This window comes from Camellia sinensis, chromosome 14, assembly GCF_055761805.1.
Source record: "Camellia sinensis isolate YWXY chromosome 14, ASM5576180v1, whole genome shotgun sequence".
NCBI classification, from domain to species: Eukaryota; Viridiplantae; Streptophyta; class Magnoliopsida; order Ericales; family Theaceae; genus Camellia; species Camellia sinensis.
The window spans coordinates 136370620-136392388 of record NC_138974.1 but is presented as its reverse complement, the minus strand read 5'-3'; the positions used below and the strand labels follow the sequence as shown (position 1 = coordinate 136392388).

The window sequence follows — 21769 nt, the reverse complement described above, 5'->3', positions numbered from 1 at the left end:
CCCATTGCGAACAAGGTTACACATTTCATGAGAGCAGGATGTCATAAGCGAGTGGGCCCGAGAAGGCCTACTCAAACCATCGTGTCATCATCTCATTAATGTGATTAAGTATAATAAGCCACTGGTTCATGACCAATGTCATAAACTAATTCCAATCATCTTAATGTGTGAGTTCTCAAAGACAAGTTTTAAAGGCTTAGGCCCAACTAGGTAATGACTCACGACAAAGTCATATTCACTAGATCATAAAAGGGATGTCATGGAGATATCAAGTGCGCCTAAGTCGCAAATTTAACTAGTAAGTGCTAATCCCCTGCACCTTCAAGTCAATTTTATTCTCCATATACTTTACTGCATCTAGTTGAAAGATGACGATACTCCTCTTGCCATATCTATTTCTCGCTTCATAGTTACTTGCAATTAATTCTACTATCCACAAGAAGGAGAGAAGAAGCTATCAACTATGACAGCTCCAAAGTAACTTAAGCGCGAATTAGGCTAAAGAGTCTAATTCAACACAATGCTCTCACAAGCGATGCGTCAAATTCTTAGAGTCATTACAACCTTGTCGGCCTTGACCTTTTCATTACTATGCTGCAAAGTTTGCGCTGAGTGGTAAATGTTATTCAAAACGTTAGCCTAGCTAAGGAATTATACAAAGAAGCCCCTCCTCATGTCTCACACTCAAGTGTGGAAACAGTAAGTGTCCAAAGTTAGACAAGTTGGCAATGCTAATAGATTTTGCAGCCACTAAGCGCTAATCTTTTCACGTAGTGTTAATAGATTTTGCAGCTTCTAAGCGCTGATCTTTTCACTTCACGTGATATTTCTACGCACACTATTATAGTGCATGAAATTTCGCTCAATCCACTCCCAATAATTGGGTAGAGAGCAAAACACTGCTCATACTGGCTACTCGTCTTACACTTAATGACTAATTTATTTAAGCTTGCATTTCTTGGATGACGTGACTCTTGAATGTTACTTCATCCAATGATGTAACATTATTTACAAATCAAATTACAAAGTCAATCCGCGCAGCTCATTAGTCAAGATCATATACAGATCTATTGAGGGCTTACTAATTTCATAACTCCAAAACTCGCCAACCAAGACTATGTAGCGTGCCGCTAACTATAGCGCACACATTAGTTTTTATTGTGCCAAACAAGGCAACAAAACCACGGCGACTTTGAGTCATGTTTTCTTACTTTGGCTCAATTAAGGTTTGACCTAAAGTCTCCAAGACTTTTGCTCATCTAAAGAATGTGATTAGTTTGTTCACATTTGAACATCTCTACTAAGTCTAGGTCAACCAAATTAACTTCCATAAGCTAAATCAATTTAGAGAGAAATTCGCATTGGGATTAATTTGATTAGCATAATATAATTTTGCCGTAAAAATCTAAATTAAATAGTGACAATATTACACAAGTCGCAAGATCGAAAATCCGCTATGCCCGTAATCATCTCTTGCGCCACAAGTGACAATTATCCAAAATTTAGTTTAATTTATGCGCAAAATATTGATTTTCGGGAGTTAATCTACAAAGATTTCTCTCAACCGAATAACCTCCCACTGACTATGGCATATACAAAGCATGATAAATTCCATACAATAGCATCTTAATGTAAATTTACAAATAACTCATGCTATATCATTTAATAATGGAATTCTAATAAATAAATAAATAAATAATCATGCTCCTCTAATTACAACATATTACAAACCTAAAAAAAATGCTGTATTCAATATTCAGATTATGCCATAATTAAAGTACATCATCCTGAAATTTTCTGGAATTTTTCTAAAATATTCTGGAATTTTAAATAATTAATAAACACACATAAAATTAGAAATAAAAAATTCAGAAACTGATAAACTGAGACAATATTACCAGTAGATAGTAAAACATTTCAGAAGTCCACAATAAAAATTTCAACCCCAGAAAAATAATCATGCAACACCAGATGCATTTTAAAGCAAAAAAAATGCATTATTAACATAGGAAAAATATTACATATTTTCGTAAAATTTTCAAAATTTTACAGAATGTAGAAAAATTAATTCTGAGTCTAAGGGTACCAACCATACTTAAAACAAAGCTATAACGAATAAATTATGGCCAATTAACGCAATTCAGAATTAAAAAACAAACAAACAGAGCCTTAGAACCAAGCCAGGCGGGAAAAACGGCTAAGCTCGGCTCGGCTCCGCTCAGCGCAAAGCAAAAAAAATGCATTATTAACACAGGAAAAATATTACATATTTTTGTAAAATTTTCAAAATTTTACAGAATGTAGAAAAATTAATTCTGAGTCTAAGGGTACCAACCATACTTAAAACAAAGCTATAACGAATAAATTATGGCCAATTAACGCAATTCAGAATTAAAAAACAAACAAACAGAGCCTTAGAACCAAGCCAGGCGAGAAAAACGGCTAAGCTCGGTTCGGCTCCGCTCAGCGCGAGTCGGCTCAAGGAGCGGCTCGGCGTGTGGCTCAGCCGCGGCTCGGCGCTCGGCTCCAGCACGCGGCGCGCGTGCGGGCGCGGACGGCGCGCGTGCGTGGACAGCGCCGCCGACGCGCGCGTGATGGCGCGTGCAGGCGCGTCAGCAGGGCATCCGGCACGTGGTGGCGGGTGGCTGCGCGTGGTGGCGCGTGGCACCGCTAGGAGGCATCATACAGCGCGTGTATCACACACGCCGCCTTCCCGGGTGTTTTCTGGTCCGATTTTTGTACTGCCGGACTCTTTTTTTCAAAATAAAACCGTTTATGGTCTTAAAAAAAACATTAATGAACATAAAAAAATATTTATGCTCTTAATTTAATCAAAGTTGATTTTTTTTTTCTTTACAGACATTCATGTATATAATATAAACATACACATGTAAAAATATACACATGATTAATGGAAACACGAAAATATCCATCAAAGGCTCTGATACCAATGTAAATCAGAGATACAAAACATGCAGCGGAATAAAATGTTTAGATCATACCTCATTTGATCTAAAATCTCGTGGATAAATCACGTGCTTCCAGAATCTAATCAATCAATCCCAGCAGTGGGGTGATATTACAATGGTGAATATCACCCACACAAACCACAGTGCAAAATGACTTGATCGTTGTTTATTGGGAGAGAGTCAGTATATGGGTAGAAACAAAACCTACGTTGTTTCTCTCTTGGGTTACCCATAACCATATATCAGATATATATTATATTATTATTATTTATCCATATCAGTTAAAACTGATAATATCTATATCCTGAGTGGTTATCCTAAATAGGTTTGAATTTAATTCAAAACCTATTTGGATAAGATCCAAATTATGTTCAAATGGTCATGCCACATGGGCGCCCATTACTAACACTTAGAATAAAGCACCACACACTAATTAAGATAATCTAAGGATCATAAATCTTTCATAATCATTTTCATGAAAAAAATTTCATAATCCCTAACTTTTCTCAATTTAAAAAGTCAACTAAAATCTTGACTTTTTAACACGGTAAAAATTATGGCTACTTGTTGCTTTAGGCCCTTTTATGAAATAAAAATAACAAAATTTAAATAATATCTAATATTTTGTTGATGTATTGACTTAGGCCTCGTTTGGCAATTGTCATTTTTAGCTAAAAAATTAAAAAGTTACTAAAAAAATCAAAAAGTCAACAACTCATACCAAACCCTTTTCTCTCTACTTTTTGCACATCTTTTCATAAAAAGTCAAAAAGTCATCACAAACATACTAGTTTTTTTTACATTACATTTTAGTCAAAAAATTAAAAAGTTATTAAAAAAGCATGTTCCCAAACGAGGCCTTAATTTGTTGTGTCTTCTATAATTTATATTGTATCTGAAATTTAAACGAATTATTGTAACTTTAATTTAAGGCCCACCATTTTCTAGTTCTTTATTTTTATTTTTATTTTTTGTATTAAGTTCTCATTTCGTACAAACTAAAGTATTTACCAAAACAATTAATAAAGGGGTTGAGAGAGAGAGAGAGAGAGAGAGAGAAAGAGAGAGAGAGAGAGGAGGAGGAGGAGGAGGAGGAGGAGGAGGAGGAGACATAAGCACAAAAGCATTTATAATAAGCAACTGGCAGTTGATTAAAGAAAGCATTTTTTTGTGTTTATATGTATACAATATTTTTTTTTTTTTTTGTCATTCTTTTTTTTTATCTTCCCCGTGAAAGCCATTAATGAGTCTAATTTGATAAATCATGTCATGTCCAATATGTTTTAAAACATGTTTTGACTTTGCATGATTTAATGGTTGTAGTAGCATTTGCCACGAAAACTTTTCCCAGTGATTAGCCTAGACTATGGGAGATGTTACACAAATAGACAACCTATAAAATGCAATGAAATGCAGAAGACTCGGATATTACAGGCCTTCAAGAACCAACAACGTCTTCTTTAGCGATTTTCACTCCCTTCCATTCATTCTCAACCATTTGCTATAGGAGCATTGATGTGTGGATGAGAAAAGATAGGACAAAACAGAGAGAGAACAAAGAAACCCCAATTGAGATCAGAGCATATCAATGCACCATCTCTTCTTTTCCTGGTTCCATCCCCGGTCATCCGGGTTAGTTTGCTGATACTTTGAACCCCAAATGGACAACAAGAGATGGTTTAGTTTAATCTCTTAAGCTCCCAAAAAAAAAACCCATAAACTAGTTTCAATTGTTTGAGGCGTGCAGGAAAACTTATTTCTTTCTCTCTGTTCCCCCCTCTAAAGCCTCATCTGTTTTCCTGTACGCCAACTTCATTCCTCTCCGTCAAGAAATTCGTTTGTAGCCATGCAAACCATTACACACATTTTTCTTTCTCTTTTATGCCTATCTCTTGTTCTCAATCCCCAAAAAGCATTGAGCTCGAATCCAACATCGTTTGCATTAAGTTGTGGCAACAAAGACGGTGGTACTGACAACGATGGCAGAAAATGGGAATCGGATTCAAAATACCTAGTCACGTCTGATAAATCTGTTGAGGCTGCGGCTCAAGTCCAAGACCCTTCTGTACCTTCTCCAATACCATACATGCATGCAAGGTTCTTTAAGTCTGAAACAACGTACAAATTCGATGTTAATGGAAGCAGTCGTTATTTTCTTAGGCTTCATTTCTATCCATCATCATACCCTGACTTCAACACCACCAACTCCTACTTCTCAGTTGTTGCTGGTGGAGTTACCGTTTTGAATAATTTTAGCGCTTCCATTGCAGCTCAGGCTCTCACACAAGCTTACCTTATGAAAGAATTTTCTTTGGCTCCTTTGAACAAAGATTCCCTTAGTGTCACCTTCAAGCCTTCTGACAAATATAATGGATCTTTTGCATTTGTCAATGGTATAGAGCTTATACCATCGCCTGAATTATTTGACTTGGCAACAATGGTGGGGTTTGATGACCAGCCTCTCAGTGTCAACTCTGCGAATGTTCAAACAATGTGGAGATTAAATGTTGGTGGCCAATATATTTCTCCTTCTAATGACTCCAGTGGTCTTGGCCGAAGTTGGTACGATGATTCGCCTTATATTTTCAGTGCTGCAACTGGGGTCACCAACCAAGCCGACAATAATGTCACAATCCAGTATAGAAATTTTTCAGCATCCATAGCTCCAGTTGACGTGTACAGAACTTCAAGACAAATGGGTTTTGATGGGAATGTCACAAAAAGTTTTAATCTCACATGGGCCTTTCAAGTTGATGGGAATTTTACTTACCTTATGAGGCTCCATTTTTGCGAGTATGAATTAAGCAAGATCAACGAAAGAGTGTTTGATATATTCATCAACAACCAGACTGCAATTAAAAACGCTGATGTGATTGCATGGTCAAGTCAAAAGGGTGTTCCTTTTTACAAAGACTTCGCCATATATGTTCCTGATGGAGCAGGTGATGAGATGCTTTGGTTGGCACTTTGGCCAGACAACTCAATGCATCCTTTATATCTTGACGCAATTCTAAATGGGTTGGAGATATTCAAAATCAGTGATGCGAACTCAAACTTGGCAGGTCCCAACCCTACCGTATCGGCGATGATGCAGAAGCAGCTAGACGAGGAGGCCAAAAGGGCTTTCAGTAGTGATCAACCTAAGAAAACCTATACCACTGCATTAATTGGTGGAGCTGCAGGAGGAGCTGTTGCTTTTGCTTTTGTGAGTGCAGTAGTAATTGGCTATAAACGGAAGAGGAGACTTCCTGACAGTGATTCACGTACATCTAGTTGGTTGCCAATCTATAGCACCACCCATACTTCGGGAAGCAAATCGACCATCTCTGGCAAGAGTCATGGTGGCACCAACATTTCATCTGATGCCGCGTGCAACTGCCGCTATTTCTCCTTGGCTGAGATACAACAAGCCACTAAGAACTTTGATGAGTCTAACGTCATTGGTGTTGGTGGGTTTGGAAAGGTTTATAAAGGTGTCATCGATGGGAATACCAAAGTGGCTGTTAAAAGGTCAAACCCATCTTCCGAGCAAGGAGTTAATGAGTTCCAGACTGAAATTGAGATGCTTTCGAAGCTAAGGCACAGACACCTGGTCTCTCTAATCGGCTTCTGTGAAGAAAATAATGAGATGGTCTTAGTTTATGATTACATGGGACATGGAACTATGAGGGAACATCTTTACAAGGGCAACAAAATTACTCTCTCCTGGAAACAAAGGTTGGAAATTTGCATAGGAGCAGCTAGAGGACTTCACTACCTTCACACTGGGGCTAAATACACTATCATCCACAGGGACGTCAAGACCACAAACATTCTCTTGGATGAGAAATGGGTTGCTAAGGTCTCAGACTTTGGGCTCTCCAAAACTGGTCCCAACATGAATCAGGGCCACGTTAGCACTGTGGTGAAGGGTAGCTTTGGTTACTTGGATCCTGAATATTTCAGGAGGCAACAATTGACGGAGAAGTCGGATGTGTACTCATTTGGTGTTGTTCTTTTCGAGGCATTATGTGCAAGGCCAGCTCTCAACCCAAGCCTTCCAAAGGAACAAGTTAGTCTTGCAGATTGGGCTCTGCATTGCCAGAGGAAAGGAACTCTAGCGGACCACATTGATCCCCAACTCAAGGGAAAGTTAAGCCCAGAGTGCTTGAAGAAGTTTGCAGAGACAGCTGAGAAATGTTTAGCTGACCATGGAACAGATCGTCCCTCCATGGGTGATGTGTTGTGGAATCTTGAGTTTTGCTTGCAATTGCAAGAAAACCCAGAAGGTAGTTCAAAACCAAAGCAAACTTCAACAAGCGTGGATTATGACCAACCAGAAGAAATTGATCACAATAGTTTCTTGGCAATGCACCGGAGTACCTTAAGCCTTGGAAGTGAGCATGATGAAAATGAATCAGATGATAACACAAACGATATCTTCTCCCAGATTGTCAATCCAAAGGGGCGGTAATATGATTTTTCTTATAGCTATGTGTGTCAATTGAACTGGCTATATCAACGCTATGAAGCCATACACCTGAGTTGAGACCAGTTGGTTTTCTGACAGGAATGATAATATTTTCACGATGTATATTGAGTGTCGGGTCTTTCTATTTGTTCTCTCTTAATTTTAGTATTATTCACCGGACCTGCTATATTCAAACACATAGCAACTTGTACTCAATGTACGGAGATGATACCCAAAAAAAAATAAAAATAATAAAAATTATAATACAACTATATTTTCTAATTATATACAATTGATGTTGCAATGTAACATGCTATGAAAAAGAGTGACCATTTTTCCTAGTTTCTTCTCAATTATGTGAATGATTGTAGCTCTCTGTATCACCAAAACAATTTGTGAAAATCATTTACAGGCATTGATCAGTCAGTCATATTTGTATGTCCAGAAACTTGTATCCTCTTTAGCTCCTGCATTACTTCTAAGCATGTTCCTGCACCTCCTTGTGCACTGTTTGTTGCACCATCCTCCAAGTTGATATAAAAATTTTAATTAAAAAAACAATGCTTGGGACTCCCAAAGTTACCTCCAAAATGATGTGGACCAATCATATATATATATATATATATATTTTTTTTCTTTCATTCCTAGATCAATCACAGGTGAGTAGGAGTTGTGTTTTTTGGGGATCTGTAGCATTGTTGATAATGAAGAATACTAGGGATCATAAAAAATTTTCACCATTTGATTAGTGTGTGGTGTTTTATTGTATTTGTAATCCAAGAGTAGAAAATCTTTCATAATCATCTTTGTTATATTTTGGGGAAAATTACCAATAGGTCCTAATAGTTAGACTTAATTCTCATTAAGTCCTATTGAAAATAAATCTTGCTAAAATTGTGGTTAAAAATAATTTTTTTGTGACAATTTTTTACATACGTTGTTAAAAATTGACAATTAGTGATTTTTTTGTCATAATTTTTATAAATTGTCGCTAAAACTTACAATTAGTGACTTTTTTTATGACAATTTTTTTCTATAGGACCTATTAGATAATAAGTTCACTTATTAGAACCTACACGTACCCCTATATTTTTTATATAATCTCTAACCTTACTCTTACCATAAGTTGAATTTATTTCTTCACCAATGTTAGATTTTCAAATACATATCATAAAATCTGTCAGGAGGATAATAAAAAAAATTAAATAAGAATTTATTTCTTCACTAATGTTGGATTTCAAATGCAATCTATCATGAAATCTTACCATAAGTTGAATTTATTTCTTCACCAATGCTAGATTTTCAAATACATATCATGAAATCTGTCAGGAGGATAATAAAAAAAATTAAATAAGAATTTATTTCTTCACTAATATGTTGGATTTCAAATGCAATCTATCATGAAATCTGTCACGAGGTTAATAAAAAAATTAAATAATAAATTTTCAAACAAAACAATACGATAAAAACTTAATTGATGCTGCCCAGGATCGAACTGGGGACCTTCAGTGTGTAAAACTGACGTGATAACCACTACACCACAGCACCAATTGGTGAAAACAGCAGTCTTTTTCTTATTTTTATATAAAATGCATGAACTCCTACGATATTCAATCTACATGTGTAGAGCATCAAATTACTAGTTGTTGTTGTTTTTTTTTGTTTTTGTTTTTTTTTTTATCAGAACATGATTACTAGTTGAGAGGGGGAAAAAAAACAAAAAGAATCCACTCTTTAATTGATATTTGATAGTGATAATTTGAGGTTAAAAAAAAAAGAGAGATTTGTAGTTAGGTTGCATTATTTGCTAGTATAAATTTTTTTTTTTTTTAAATTTCTAATAAAAATGTAGTTTGAATTGGCCTTTAGCGGAACACTTGTTGAGAGGGTAATTTTTGGGAAAAATTGGGCCGAGCTGCAAGTTGGGCTTTGAGGCCCAAAACGCGAAGGACTAAGTAAGAAGGCCGTAAAGGATACTCCGGCCCAGAGAGCAATGTTACTCCGGCTGGGAGAAGTAAATGTTACTTCGGCTCATGGATGTAAAGCTACTCCGGCCTTGGGAAGACAAAGTTACTTCGGCCCAAGAAAGAGTAAAACTACTTCGGTCTGGAGGCAACTCACAGTTAGGCCGATCTCAGAGTTAGTCCGGTCGTGACTTACAATGGTTAGGTCGGTCAGAACTTGTTACTTGGAAGTCTGATCTAAGCGCATCAAGGTTGAACAGGGCAGCCGAAGTAAAGATTTGGAGGAGAGGACCGAGCTAAGGATAGTTCGGCCTTCTGTGACTCGATATAGCCAAGTTTACTTCGGCCGAAAGGAAGTTCGGCCGTAAAGAAAACCATCCCACTTGGTTTGAGCAGTGGGGGAGGGTGTAAAAGGATAAGCATTATCCTTAACAGATTGAATCCTAGGAGGACTCTGTATGGAGAAATACAAGTCCTACTAGGATTGTGCCATATGAAACTTATAAAAGCTCACAAGCATCACCTTGGAGGAGGTAATTGAACACAATCTTTCTGAAAACTTAGAGCTTTGTCTATTTGTCAAGTTTTCTGACTTAGGCATCGGAGAGGTTTCCGGCACACACCCGCCGGCTAGCTCACGTTTGTGTTTTCAGGTGACAAAGCGACGTCGTACGGAGGAGCGTGGACTTGGTCAACAGGATTATACGAGGAGAATTATTTCCTCCCCGTACAATTGGCGCCGTCTGTGGGAAGAACAGACAAGAACAAAAACCTCTTGACTAAGCTTCTCCTTTTCTCATTCAATGGCACACATTGAAGACTTGCCGCAGTCCGCCGTCGACGGACAAACTCCAGAAGGGGGCGCAAGGCGTGAAGGATTACCTACCGTCCCTCCCATGGCGGACTTGGAGCCCCAACAACATAATTCCAGGAGGAGTGGCAGGGGAAGGCGGAATGGCAGCCCTCGTCACTCTCAAAGTCCCGACAGGCAAAGGAGGAGGATTGATCCTCAAGCCCTGGAAGATCGCGTAAAGGAACAGGATGAACTAATTCGAAGGATGGCGGCGGACATGGAGACTTTAAAACGCCAGATGAAGACTAAAGATGTGGCGACAGGAGAGGGGCGCAAGCATAAAACGCCCCCTCGCCACTCAGAGAATCGTAGTAGGAATACTACGCCCTCCCAAGGAGAGAGCAGAAGCCTCAGGACAGGCGACACTCACTCCTTATCTTCAAGAACTCGTCACTCCAGGTCTGAGAGGACGAGATCCGAAAGATCATACACTGAAGGAAGCACGTATTGGCCTTCACATTCACACCAAACCAGATCCAGACAAACCGAGCTACCCAGGTCATCCGACTTACGAACCGTGCTAGAAGAAAAAGCACGATGCAAGGAGGATGCCAGGGCAAGGGATCCACACCGAATTTCGGCCCTACAACGGTTGGCTCCTCGAACGCATGGAAGCGTCGAGGTTGGAATGCCAATACCGCAACCGGCCTACGAACCAGCGGACAAAGCATTGGCAAGGCTACAGACTTCGCCGTTTGTCCCAGCGATCGAAAACGCTCCCCTACCATCAGGCTTCCTTCAGCCGAAGTTCAATACGTATGAAGGGAAGACGGATCCGTATTCTCACCTGAGCCACTTTCGCCAAGTCATGGCTGTGTACAGGCGAAACGAGGCCCTAATGTGCATACTCTTCCCATCAAGTCTGGGCGACTTAGGCTTGACTTGGTTCGAAAAACTCCCAGAGGGCAGCATAGCCTCCTGGGCCCAATTGGCAGAAGCGTTCGTAACAAGGTTTCGGACAAATACTAAAACACTGGTGGAGATAGACCAGCTACTCTCCATCGACATGGGTGAGAAAGAAACCCTCAGATCTTACAACAGTCGCTACTGGGAGACATTCAACCAGATTGGAGACTGCCCCACCAATCTAGCCATTGCGCAATATAAAAGAGGCCTACCAGTAGGGAACCGACTAAGGGATTCAATTACCATGACGCCACCCCTCACCATGGAAGCCCTGATGGAGAGAGTGCATCAGCACATCAGGGTAGAAGAAGATGGCGCACGTTCCAAAGCCAAAACAAGTGCGGCCACGGTACCAGAAAAGAAAACCTCAGCAAAGGTTAATACGGTGGACCGAAGTAACAAAAACGGACGTGGCAGACGAGATAACGGAGAAGACCCAGACAAAAGATGGCTAAGAATTCGCACTGCCATAACCACGGTGTTCAAAAAACCAATATATCGGATTCTGAGCGAAATCAAGGATGAGCCTTTTGTCAAGTGGCCAGCCAAGCTTGGGGAGGCTCAGAAGAATTACGACGACAGATCACGGTGCACCTTCCACAAAGAAAAGGGGCACCGAACTGAGAATTGCACGCCCCTAAGACAGCATTTAGAAGAATTGGTGGCAGCAGGCCACTTGGACGAATACATTGAAGGAGGAGCGCAACCGGCCCCCCAAGATCATGACCAACCCAACAGAATGCCAAACGACGCACCACCACAAGGCATTATCAATGTAATTCATGGAGTTTTTGAACCTGAGCGCGTATGCGAGCTTAGAGGTTCAATCAAGAAGGCTGAACACTTTAGGGAAGTATTAAGTGCCCAACCAGCCATCAAGAAAGGGAAGACGGAGGCAACAAACGTCATGACTTTTTCTGACAAAGACTTGGAACGAATTTACTGCCCCCACAATGATGCCCTGGTCGTCACTCTCCGAGTCAAGGATTTTGACGTCAAGCGGATTCTGATTGACCAGGGTAGTTCATGTGAAATCATGTACTACGAGACATTCAAGCAATTGAAGCTGCAAGACAAAGACTTGGCACCTGCCGTATCTCCCCTAATTGGGTTCAACTCCATACCAGAATGGCCCGTCGGCAAAATCATTCTTCCAGTCAGAGCAGGAACCGTGACAAAACAAGTGGAGTTCTGGGTATTGAAGGTCCCCTCCACTTACAACATCATCTTAGGCAGAACATGGCTGCATGCCATGCGATCAGTGGCGTCATCCTACCACCAAGTAATGCGGTTCCCCAACAACACCGGCATAATTGAAGAAGTCTATGGAGATCAGATCATGTCAAAACAATGCTTCGTCACGGCAAATGGCAGCCGCGCTGCCAAAGGATATGTTCATTCGGTGGAAGAACCGGAGAGTAATGAGCTATTCGCAGATGTCGGAAAAGCGGCGGATCGGAAAGCAGTGGAGGACCAGGAGATGGTAAGTTAAGGCCAAACTGGGACGGTCCTTACAAAGTGGTTTGGTTAACAGACAAAGGGGCATACCACCTAGAAGACAAGGATGGCAAGGCAATCCCTAGGCCATGGAATACGGCCAATCTCAAGTTATTTTACTTTTAACTTTTCTTTTTCAAACATGTGTAATTTTTTCTTCCTTCAATAAAACAAGCGATTCCTTTCAGCATGAGTTGTTCTCTGTAAAAGTTAGCTTTAGTGGAGATTAGATACATAGCAAGCATTTTATTCTAAGTTGGCTGGAAAAACTAACTTAGAGGTTGGCTGGAATAAACCAACACCCCTCCTAAGCCCAGGATAAGGATCCAGGCTGCAGGACGTTTGGTCGGAATAACCAAACTTTATTCTAAGTTAGCTGGAAAAACTAACTTAGAGGTTGGCTGGAATAAACCAACACCCCTCCTAAGCCCAGGATAAGGATCCAGGCTGCAGGACGTTTGGTCGGAATAACCAAACTTTATTCTAAGTTAGCTGGAAAAACTAACTTAGAGGTTGGCTGGAATAAACCAACACCCCTCCTAAGCCCAGGATAAGGATCCAGGCTGCAGGACGTTTGGTCGGAATAACCAAACTTTATTCTAAGTTAGCTGGAAAAACTAACTTAGAGATTGGCTGGAATAAACCAACACCCCTCCTAAGCCCAGGATAAGGATCCAGGCTGCAGGACGTTTGGTCGGAATGACCAAACTTTATTCTAAGTTAGCTGGAAAAACTAACTTAGAGGTTGGCTGGAATAAACCAACTCTTTGTACTCTTCAGCCGAAGTAAGTGTAAGGCTGAAGAATGGTTGGCTGGAATAAACCAACTCTTTGTACTCTTCAGCCGAAGCAAGTGTAAGGCTGAAGAGTGGTTGGCTGGAATAAACCAACTCTTTGTACTCTTCAGCCGAAGTAAGTGTAAGGCTGAAGAGTGGTTGGCTGGAATAAACCAACTCTTTGTACTCTTCAGCCGAAGTAAGTGTAAGGCTGAAGAGTGGTTGGCTGGAATAAACCAACACCTGTAACTCTTCAGCCGAAGTAAGTGCAAGGCTGAATAATGGTTGGCTGGAACAAACCAACTCTTGTTACTCTTCAGCCGAAGTAAGTGCAAGGCTGAAGAGTGGTTGGCTGGAACAAACCAACTCTTGTTACTCTTCAGCCGAAGTAAGTGCAAGGCTGAAGAGTGGTTGGCTGGAATAAACCAACACCTGTAACTCTTCAGCCGAAGTAAGTGCAAGGCTGAAGAGTGGTTGGCTGGAATAATTTGAGGTTAAAAAAAAAAGAGAGATTTGTAGTTAGGTTGCATTATTTGCTAGTATAAATTTTTTTTTTTTTTAAATTTCTAATAAAAATGTAGTTTGAATTGGCCTTTAGCGGAACACTTGTCAAAGCTAGTTATTTTATGCTTTCAAACTTTAAAATATCATAATTTTTATTGTATATATGTTTTTTGATAAAATTAATATTTTTAGAATTTATTTATCAAAATTTATCAAATAATATCTATGTTGAATATTAAATTATGTAAAAATAAATAAAATTCAAAGTTTTGTGTTGTGAAATTTTATAATTTGTACTTGATAATTTTTTGAGGTTTTTTTTAAAACTATAAAAATTTATATATTTTTTTTAAAATTCACAATTAAATTTTTATTATTATTTCTTTAAGTTGCAAGTATTGCCCTGTTTATAAAAACTAATTTAAAGTTAGTTTGGTATAAGAGGTGAAAACACAGAATAAATTATTGCCGTTATTTGTTTGGGTAATAAAAATAAATAAGTGATTATATTTTCTCACTATATATTTAAATAATTAAAAAACAAAATATGTGAGAAAATAATATAAATGATATAATTTTTTCCGTCATATTTTAATGAACAATCTTAATATTACAAGAAATTTTATGAACAAACAACTTATTTTTCATAAAATCTCCCCACTCTAAGGTGATGAATAAAGTAAATAGAAGAGTTAATTATCAAAAAGTTGGGTAAATTATAAATACACCCACTGAGGTTTGCTTAAAATACGAATTACCCCCAGTAATTTGAAAAATTACAAATATCTCCGTGTCAGAATTTTTTATTTAACAGAATTAATTACAAAAATGAAATTTCTAACTATTCACCTATACAATAATAAAATTATCTGAATTATTAATTAAAATAAAATTGTAATATTATTAAAAACTGTTAATTAACTTGATGATTTATTAATAAAAAGACATATTTGTCATGAAATTAGAAACCTTAGGGGGTATAATGTAATTTCTAAAACCACAAGGGGTCATTTGTAATTTAAGTAAACCTCAGGGAGTGTGTTTGTAATTTACCCCTAAAAATTCTATTTATAAATGTTATGGTAGTTCGGGTCCTATCTAAGATTTTTTAAACCAATAAGTCTTATTTAGTAAAATAGAAAATATTATCAGTTTTCCCTAATTTTTAAAATTAAGAATATTATCAATTTTGCATAGTAATATTCCAAATAATTATTTCACTAACTGATAAAAAAATAGAGCATGAGATTAAATATTTTTACCCTTCTACTTATTGGTTTGATTCAATTATTCAATAAAACCGAGAATATTATCAGTTTTTTCAGTTTTACACATCAATGTTCCATCATTATGTTCTTTTATAGACACAAAATTTTCAATCTCATACAAACAAATAATTCAATTTTTTCAAAAAAAAATATTTTTTTTTGTTAGTTTTTTCAATTTGAAAGTTAATATTTTAAAGTTTTGAAGATCAAAATAAATGTCAAATTATTATGTTCTTTTATAGATAATCATAAACGATGAACAATCATTATTTGAAAAGCAATTTCAACTATTAAAAATTTAATGGGACTTGAAGATTCAAAAAATCTTAGTTAAGATATAATAGAGTATAAGGTCTCGTTTGAGAACATACTATTTTAGTAATTTTTTGACTTTTTTACGAAAAGATGTGCAGAAAAGTAAAGTGTGATGTGACAACTTATAGTGACTTTTTAACTAAAATGTATAATTGACAGACAAAACCTAAATTCATTTTCCACATAACATATAAAATATAAGGAAGAGTCTTATATATCTCATCATTTTTATAGGTTATATTATACATAATTTTATTTCTTATTTTATGTTTCTACTATAAGATAAACAAATATGATCCATATTAACAAATGCATATGAGGCCTCGTTTGGGAACAGGCTAATTTAGTAACTTTTTGGCTATTTGGCTAAAAAGGTAGGTAAAAAAAACTTGTATGTTTGGGATGACTTTTTGGCTAATTACGAAAAGATGTGCAAAAAGTAGAGAGAAAAGAGAATCTTTGACTTTTTGGTATGGGTTGTTGGCTTTTTGACTAATTTAGTAACTTTTTGGCTAATTGGCTAAAATAGCCTCTTGCCAAACGAGGCCTGAGACTCAATAAAAATAAATAAATAACGTGATGCTTTAGAAAGAATGGCGTGTCGATCTTCCATACTTGTAAGGCTTAACAGATTTGTCTTCTTTCTAGCACTATTTAATCTAATCATTGTCATGTACTCTCTTACCAGTCGACCAGCAATAAGGTAACAGTTACGACCGACAAGGGTAATCGCAGTCGATAAAGTGACAGTCACGATTGATAAAGGTGACAACTATAATAGACAAGTATTGTATCAGTCATCCAGCCAGTCGATCAACATGTACAAAAAGTGGCCTCTCCACCGTCTTTGATTCTCTGATTACCACGCGTCTTCATCTGCTAAAGAGTGAAGGACATGGCCAGACAAGACATGGTTGGAGAGGAGACAGATCGAGGCTAAAAAAATCACCATAAATTATTATATCACTTTTTTTTTTTACTATACGTTAGAATGGTTTAAAAAAATATGGGAATTATATATTTGTATTATATTGAATTGAATTAATATACACTAGGAGATGCATGTATATATATACGCTGAAAAACCTAGATAAATATAGAAGGAGATAGAGATAGAGAGAGATAGAGATATAAGGAGATAAAGATAAAGAGATATAAAGATAAGATATATCTACAATACAGATAGATAAGTATAAAGCTAATATATACATTAACAACCCCCCTCAAACTCAAGGTGGGTAAGCATCAACCAACTTGAGTTTGGAAACTAGATCTGTAACAACCCCGACCCATAGTTAACGTTAATCCATATTTAATTGTATCTAAAAAGAAATTAAAGTGAAATTTTGCATCATACATTGCATTGTTTGTGTTTATATCTGTTTAACGTAGAAAGATATGTTCATGTTTCTGTTTCGGAATACGAATTGAAGGCCTTATTGGCATCCGATTCAGAAATTGACTTCATTTATGTGTTAATTAGAATTTTTAGAATTTTATAGCAGGTTTAATTGAAATTTGGTTCGAAATGATTAAATTAAAATAATTTAATGTCTACTTGATTAACTTGATCAATAAATAATTACACATATGCCCAAGCCTATATAAGGCCACTCCTACCTCTTCCTACACATTTTTGACACCCTCATTCCCTCATCTTTGAGCTCAACATGAGAAAGAGTGAGAGACTAAAGAACTTGGGACCAAACTTGAAGTTGAGAAGACCATTGCTAGGAGATTTAGAGAATTACTCAAGATTTTGATTAAGTGAGGCTCAATTGAGTAGCCGAAGTAAGAGCTCAACCTTACAACCTTGGGATTGAGTCATTTAGCACATGAATACAAATGAAATAGGTGAATTTATATAGGAATTGAACTAGAATTAAAGAAAGCTAAGTCATTCCATATATGCATGCATGTTTCATAGCATTTTAAAGTTGTTGTCAAAGCTTTTCTCACATACATGTTGTAATTCTAGCATGGTTTGAATAATTCATAACATTTCTCACCATTAGACCTCATTTGATCATGTTTTGGAAACTAAGAACTCATGTCAATATATGCATGACAAGTTCATATCATGTCCTTGAAGTTTCAAGTTGAATTTTGGCCAATTTACTTATTTTTAGGCCTTGATTTTGCGAAATAATCCTTAATTCTTCATGTTTTATAAGTTTGCAACTGTTTTCTCAAGTTTTGAGGCCAAGAGCTGTGTTTTGATTAGGTTGAATTCGAGTTTGAACTGAGGAGAGCGATCTGGAAATCCTAAATTTTGCCTCTCCGCTCAAGCGGCGGATTCTACGCTCAAGCGGCGACTCTGTGATCTTGCACTTCCGCTCGAGCGACTAGAAGTCCGCTCAAGCGTGAAATGCATGCTCCCAGAAGTTCATATGTTTTATAGATCGCTCAAGCGACAAAAGTCACGCTCAAGCGAATGTTTGAGTCTCACGCTCGAGCAAGGATCGAGCGTCCGTCGAGCGTGAAAATCAAGCAACCAATACTTTTGTCAAAGTTTGTAGACCGCTTAAGCGAAGGAAGTTACACTCGAGCGGACTCTCACATTTTGCATGTTCACTCGAGTGAGGAAAGCAACGCTCGAGCGTGGACCCTGTTTTCAGCAAGTTTTGAAAAATGTTTTCAAGTATATTTTTTTGCATCCTCATGCCATCCTAGGCATTCCTAGGCTAAGATTAAAACACTATAATAAGGATAAAGGCTAGAAACACACTAAAGACAAATGAAATAAGTAAAGGCCCTTGCCTAGGGGACATAATACGAGTGTGTGTTTCAATGTATGTATCTGTCATGTTATGTAGGTCACACGCCTCAAGTTAAGTGAATTACCTATTCTACTCGTCTATTTAGAGCCACCGGTTATCTGTGAGTAATAACTCTGTAAAGTTATGTTTGACTTTAATTATTTTCTGATGATATGAAATGATCAGTTTTTTGAAATGCTATGTTTTTTATGAATGAATGATTGTCCAAGTTTCTTGAAAAGTAATTGTGGTATCCTTAGCAGAGGCCCTTGCCTAGGGGACATAATACTGTGGCTTATAGTCATGAGGCCCTCGCCTAGAGGAGATAATACCGTCGCACAGGCTCTCGCCCAGGAGAAACAATACCACAGCTCATGTAAGAAATATGTTATCCGGTACAGGAGGTTCCTTTTAGAACTTGATATGCTTGACCAAAGAGACATATTTATGCTAATGGATGTACCACACATGATTTGAATATGAATAAGACTATGACTCTGTTTCTGCTATAAACTTGATTATGATTCTGATTTTCTACGAGATTTGAAATCTGTTCTGGGCATCATTCATTAAAATATTTAATTTGTTGTGAGAATAGTTTCTTTCCTAAGTGCTCGGGTGTTGAGTGCTATGTGACCGGTTGGCCTTGTGTTGTTGATGTATTCTTAATTTCGGGGACAAAATTCTTTAAAGATGGGAGGTTATAGCGATCCGGGTTTTTCTCCGTCCTTTGTGGTATTCTGGACTCGAGTTCCGAGTTGTGTGCTGATATCTGTATCTTGTTTCCATCCTTTAATTTCTAATATTTGAGTTTTGGGATGTGTTGGGCAGGTTTGTAACAAGTTGGTTATGATTAGGAATACAGTGTTACTACCTAGTTTCTGGTGTCGTCACTCGAGCGAGGCTTTTGTCACTCCAGCGAGCTTTAAGTTGTGTCTTTTGGCTCGAGTGAACACTCTTGCGCTCGAGCGTGCGTCTGCGTCTCTTTTGACCTGAAGGTTGTGTTTCTTGGCTCGAGCGAGCTTTCCTTCACTCGAGCGACCGAGCTGTATGTTTTGTGTTTCTTCGCTCGAGCGAGCACTCTTGCGCTCGAGCGTGTTTCTGGGTTGCAGACCTGAAGCTTCGTGTTGTTCGCTCAAGTGAGGCTTTGTGCGCTCAAGCGAGGTTTCTTTATGTCTGGTCGCCCGAGTGACCACTCCTTCGCTCGAGCGAGGATCGATTATATCAGTTCGCAGCAGCAGCTTCTTCCTCACTTTTTGATCCTCTTTCTTCCTCAAAACCCTAGATCGACAGCTTCTCTCTCTCAACTCTCTCTCTCTCTACAAATACATCTTGTTCTAGAGACCTTCTACCCTAGTCTCTTTGTAAGAAAGGTTGAGCATCGCGAGGGCTACGTTTTGATCCGAAAAAGTTTGGGTTGGAACACTTTCAAGTTCTCTTCTTCTTCTCCTTTGGGTTTCTCCATTTGAGGTAGGGATTTCCTTACTCTTTTTCAATACCTCCTTCATAAATAGATGTGTGGTAATTTATATTGCATGAAAATCATATCCATGTTGGATTTCTTTGAAAATCATGTAAGGGAACCTAGAGTTGGTTGGTTAAGAATGAGTTGGTTATCACTGATTGTACTTTGGGCTAATTGGGGAGCAATCTAGCATGATATTGTTGAAAGAAAAGAAAACCCTAAATTATATTTTGATTTGGTAAATAAAAAGGGAGGATGATTGGACAATGTTTGTAAATTACTATTGTTAATGTGGGTTGTGTAAAAGTGTTAATGGCTAAGAGATTAACTATGGCATTGGGGTTATTTTGAAATGAACGTATTGAATTAAGATGGGTTATGGCTTTATTATCCGTGGAATTGGTTTTGTGAAATGAAAAGAGTGAATTGGTTTTGTGAAATGGGAAAAATGGGTTAGAATAAGTGGTGGAATATGTTGACCTGGAAAATTATGAAAATTGATCTTGAAAATGGAAAATGAAATGATAACTCTATGTGAGAGTTGAACTATTATATCATGAGTGTTGAATACACACATTTGGGGGTTTTACCTTTAACTATCGTACTAGTGCCGGTGTTGGGTTTAAGATCTCATGAGAGTTGAGTCTTTTAATAAGTATGTTGAATACATGCATCTAAAGGTTTTGTCCTTGGTCATTGGTGGATGATGACAGTGTTGTGTTGAATTGTTATGTATGCATTACACTTGTGTTGGTTGAACATTATTGAATAGTTTATGTGTATGTATTACACTTGTTGGTTGTGCTTTGTCGCGTTGAAATGATTGGTGTTATATACCGCGCTTAGAATAAAGGGTACTAGTACCTTCCAGCTAGCTCCTGGAGAACTTGGAAGAGGTACCAGCACCTTCCAGCTCGTGTCTGGAGAACTTGGTAGAGGTACCAGTACCTTTTAGCTTGTGTCTGAAGAACTTGGCTTGTCATTTGTCGTAGGGTTATCCTTAACTTACCGTGCTTATGGCAGGTAGAGCAAAGCTTTTTATCATCATTGTCTCAGTGTATCTGAGTATGTTATAGGTTACGATGGTTACAGTTTTGAAAGGTCGAGTTGCCTCATTTTTTGATCACATACTTGTTGATGATTTGTTGTTTCCCTTTTTACTAAAGGTATGCATGTATAGGCATGAATGTGTTGGGAACAGACATAAATACTATTTTGAGAGTTTGGAAAGTGTGAAGGAAATTGGGTATTTGTGAACATGTTTTGAAAAAGGCAAATCTATTGTAAGTACAAAAAATGAGAGGAAAGTAATGGGCTTGGTGAAATTGTTTTCTAGAATTGTTGTTGTCATGAAAGTTTTGAAAAAGGGGTAATGAAAAGAAAAGAAAGGTGAATCGCTTACAGTATTGAATGAACTGGCTAATTTTGAGAAAAGTTCATACATATGTATATTTTGTATAAATTGCCACATTACTATTCTAGTATGAGATTGAGCATGCATGATCATAGCTATCTGTAAGTTGTTATTGTTGAGGATCATGTTGAGATCCCTACTGGACTATATGTTCATCCCACGTTGTTGAATCTTTTTTAGGTGATAATCAGAATGTGCTACAAGATTTGGATCTTCTTATTTGTTGACCACGGGGCCTCTTTTGTGCTGGCGGAATGCCATTGTTGAAAAAGGGTTAAATCCTTTCTTTAACCTTTAATGATGTAAGCCCACGGGCAGTTTATTTAGTATGCTCATGTTGTATTTAATTTGCATTCGGATAAGAGAATTGTTATTTATTTTTGCTCATAGATGTAAAGAGTTTTTTCCGCATGTTATCTCTGAAATTGAATTAAATTAATGAATTTGGTAATGGTTTCGAGTAATAAAAAGTGGGGCGTGACAGCTTCCGCTCACTATTTATATTATGTATGTAGGTGACCAAGCGTGTGACCAGACCCAAAGTTGAGGATCTGGCACCTCTATTTGGTCAGCCAACTGTTGTGCCTCTGAGGAGGTTCCCTCGTGTGATCAAGTCAACTCTAAGTAGCA

General features: G+C 37.7%; 1 protein-coding gene and 1 non-coding gene across 2 annotated transcripts; one reads left to right on the top strand and one right to left on the bottom strand.

Annotated features, from left to right (window-relative positions):
- The first annotated feature begins 4908 nt into the window (after nt 1-4908).
- LOC114315417 (receptor-like protein kinase ANXUR2) lies at nt 4909-7422 on the top strand. Its single transcript, XM_028262028.2, has one exon. It carries the CDS (start codon nt 5056-5058, stop codon nt 7420-7422), a length of 2367 nt encoding a protein of 788 aa, XP_028117829.2. The 5' UTR covers nt 4909-5055.
- Nucleotides 7423-8894: 1472 nt separating this feature from the next.
- On the bottom strand, nt 8895-8967 carry TRNAV-UAC (transfer RNA valine (anticodon UAC)). The gene has a single exon. It is a non-coding gene; the product is annotated as a tRNA-Val (tRNA).
- Between the last annotated feature and the right edge of the window lie 12802 nt (nt 8968-21769).

Excerpts from the sequence above, each read along its gene's own strand:
- LOC114315417 (XM_028262028.2), top strand. The coding sequence starts at position 5,056 with ATGCATGCAAGGTTCTTTAAGTCTGAAACAACGTACAAATTCGATGTT.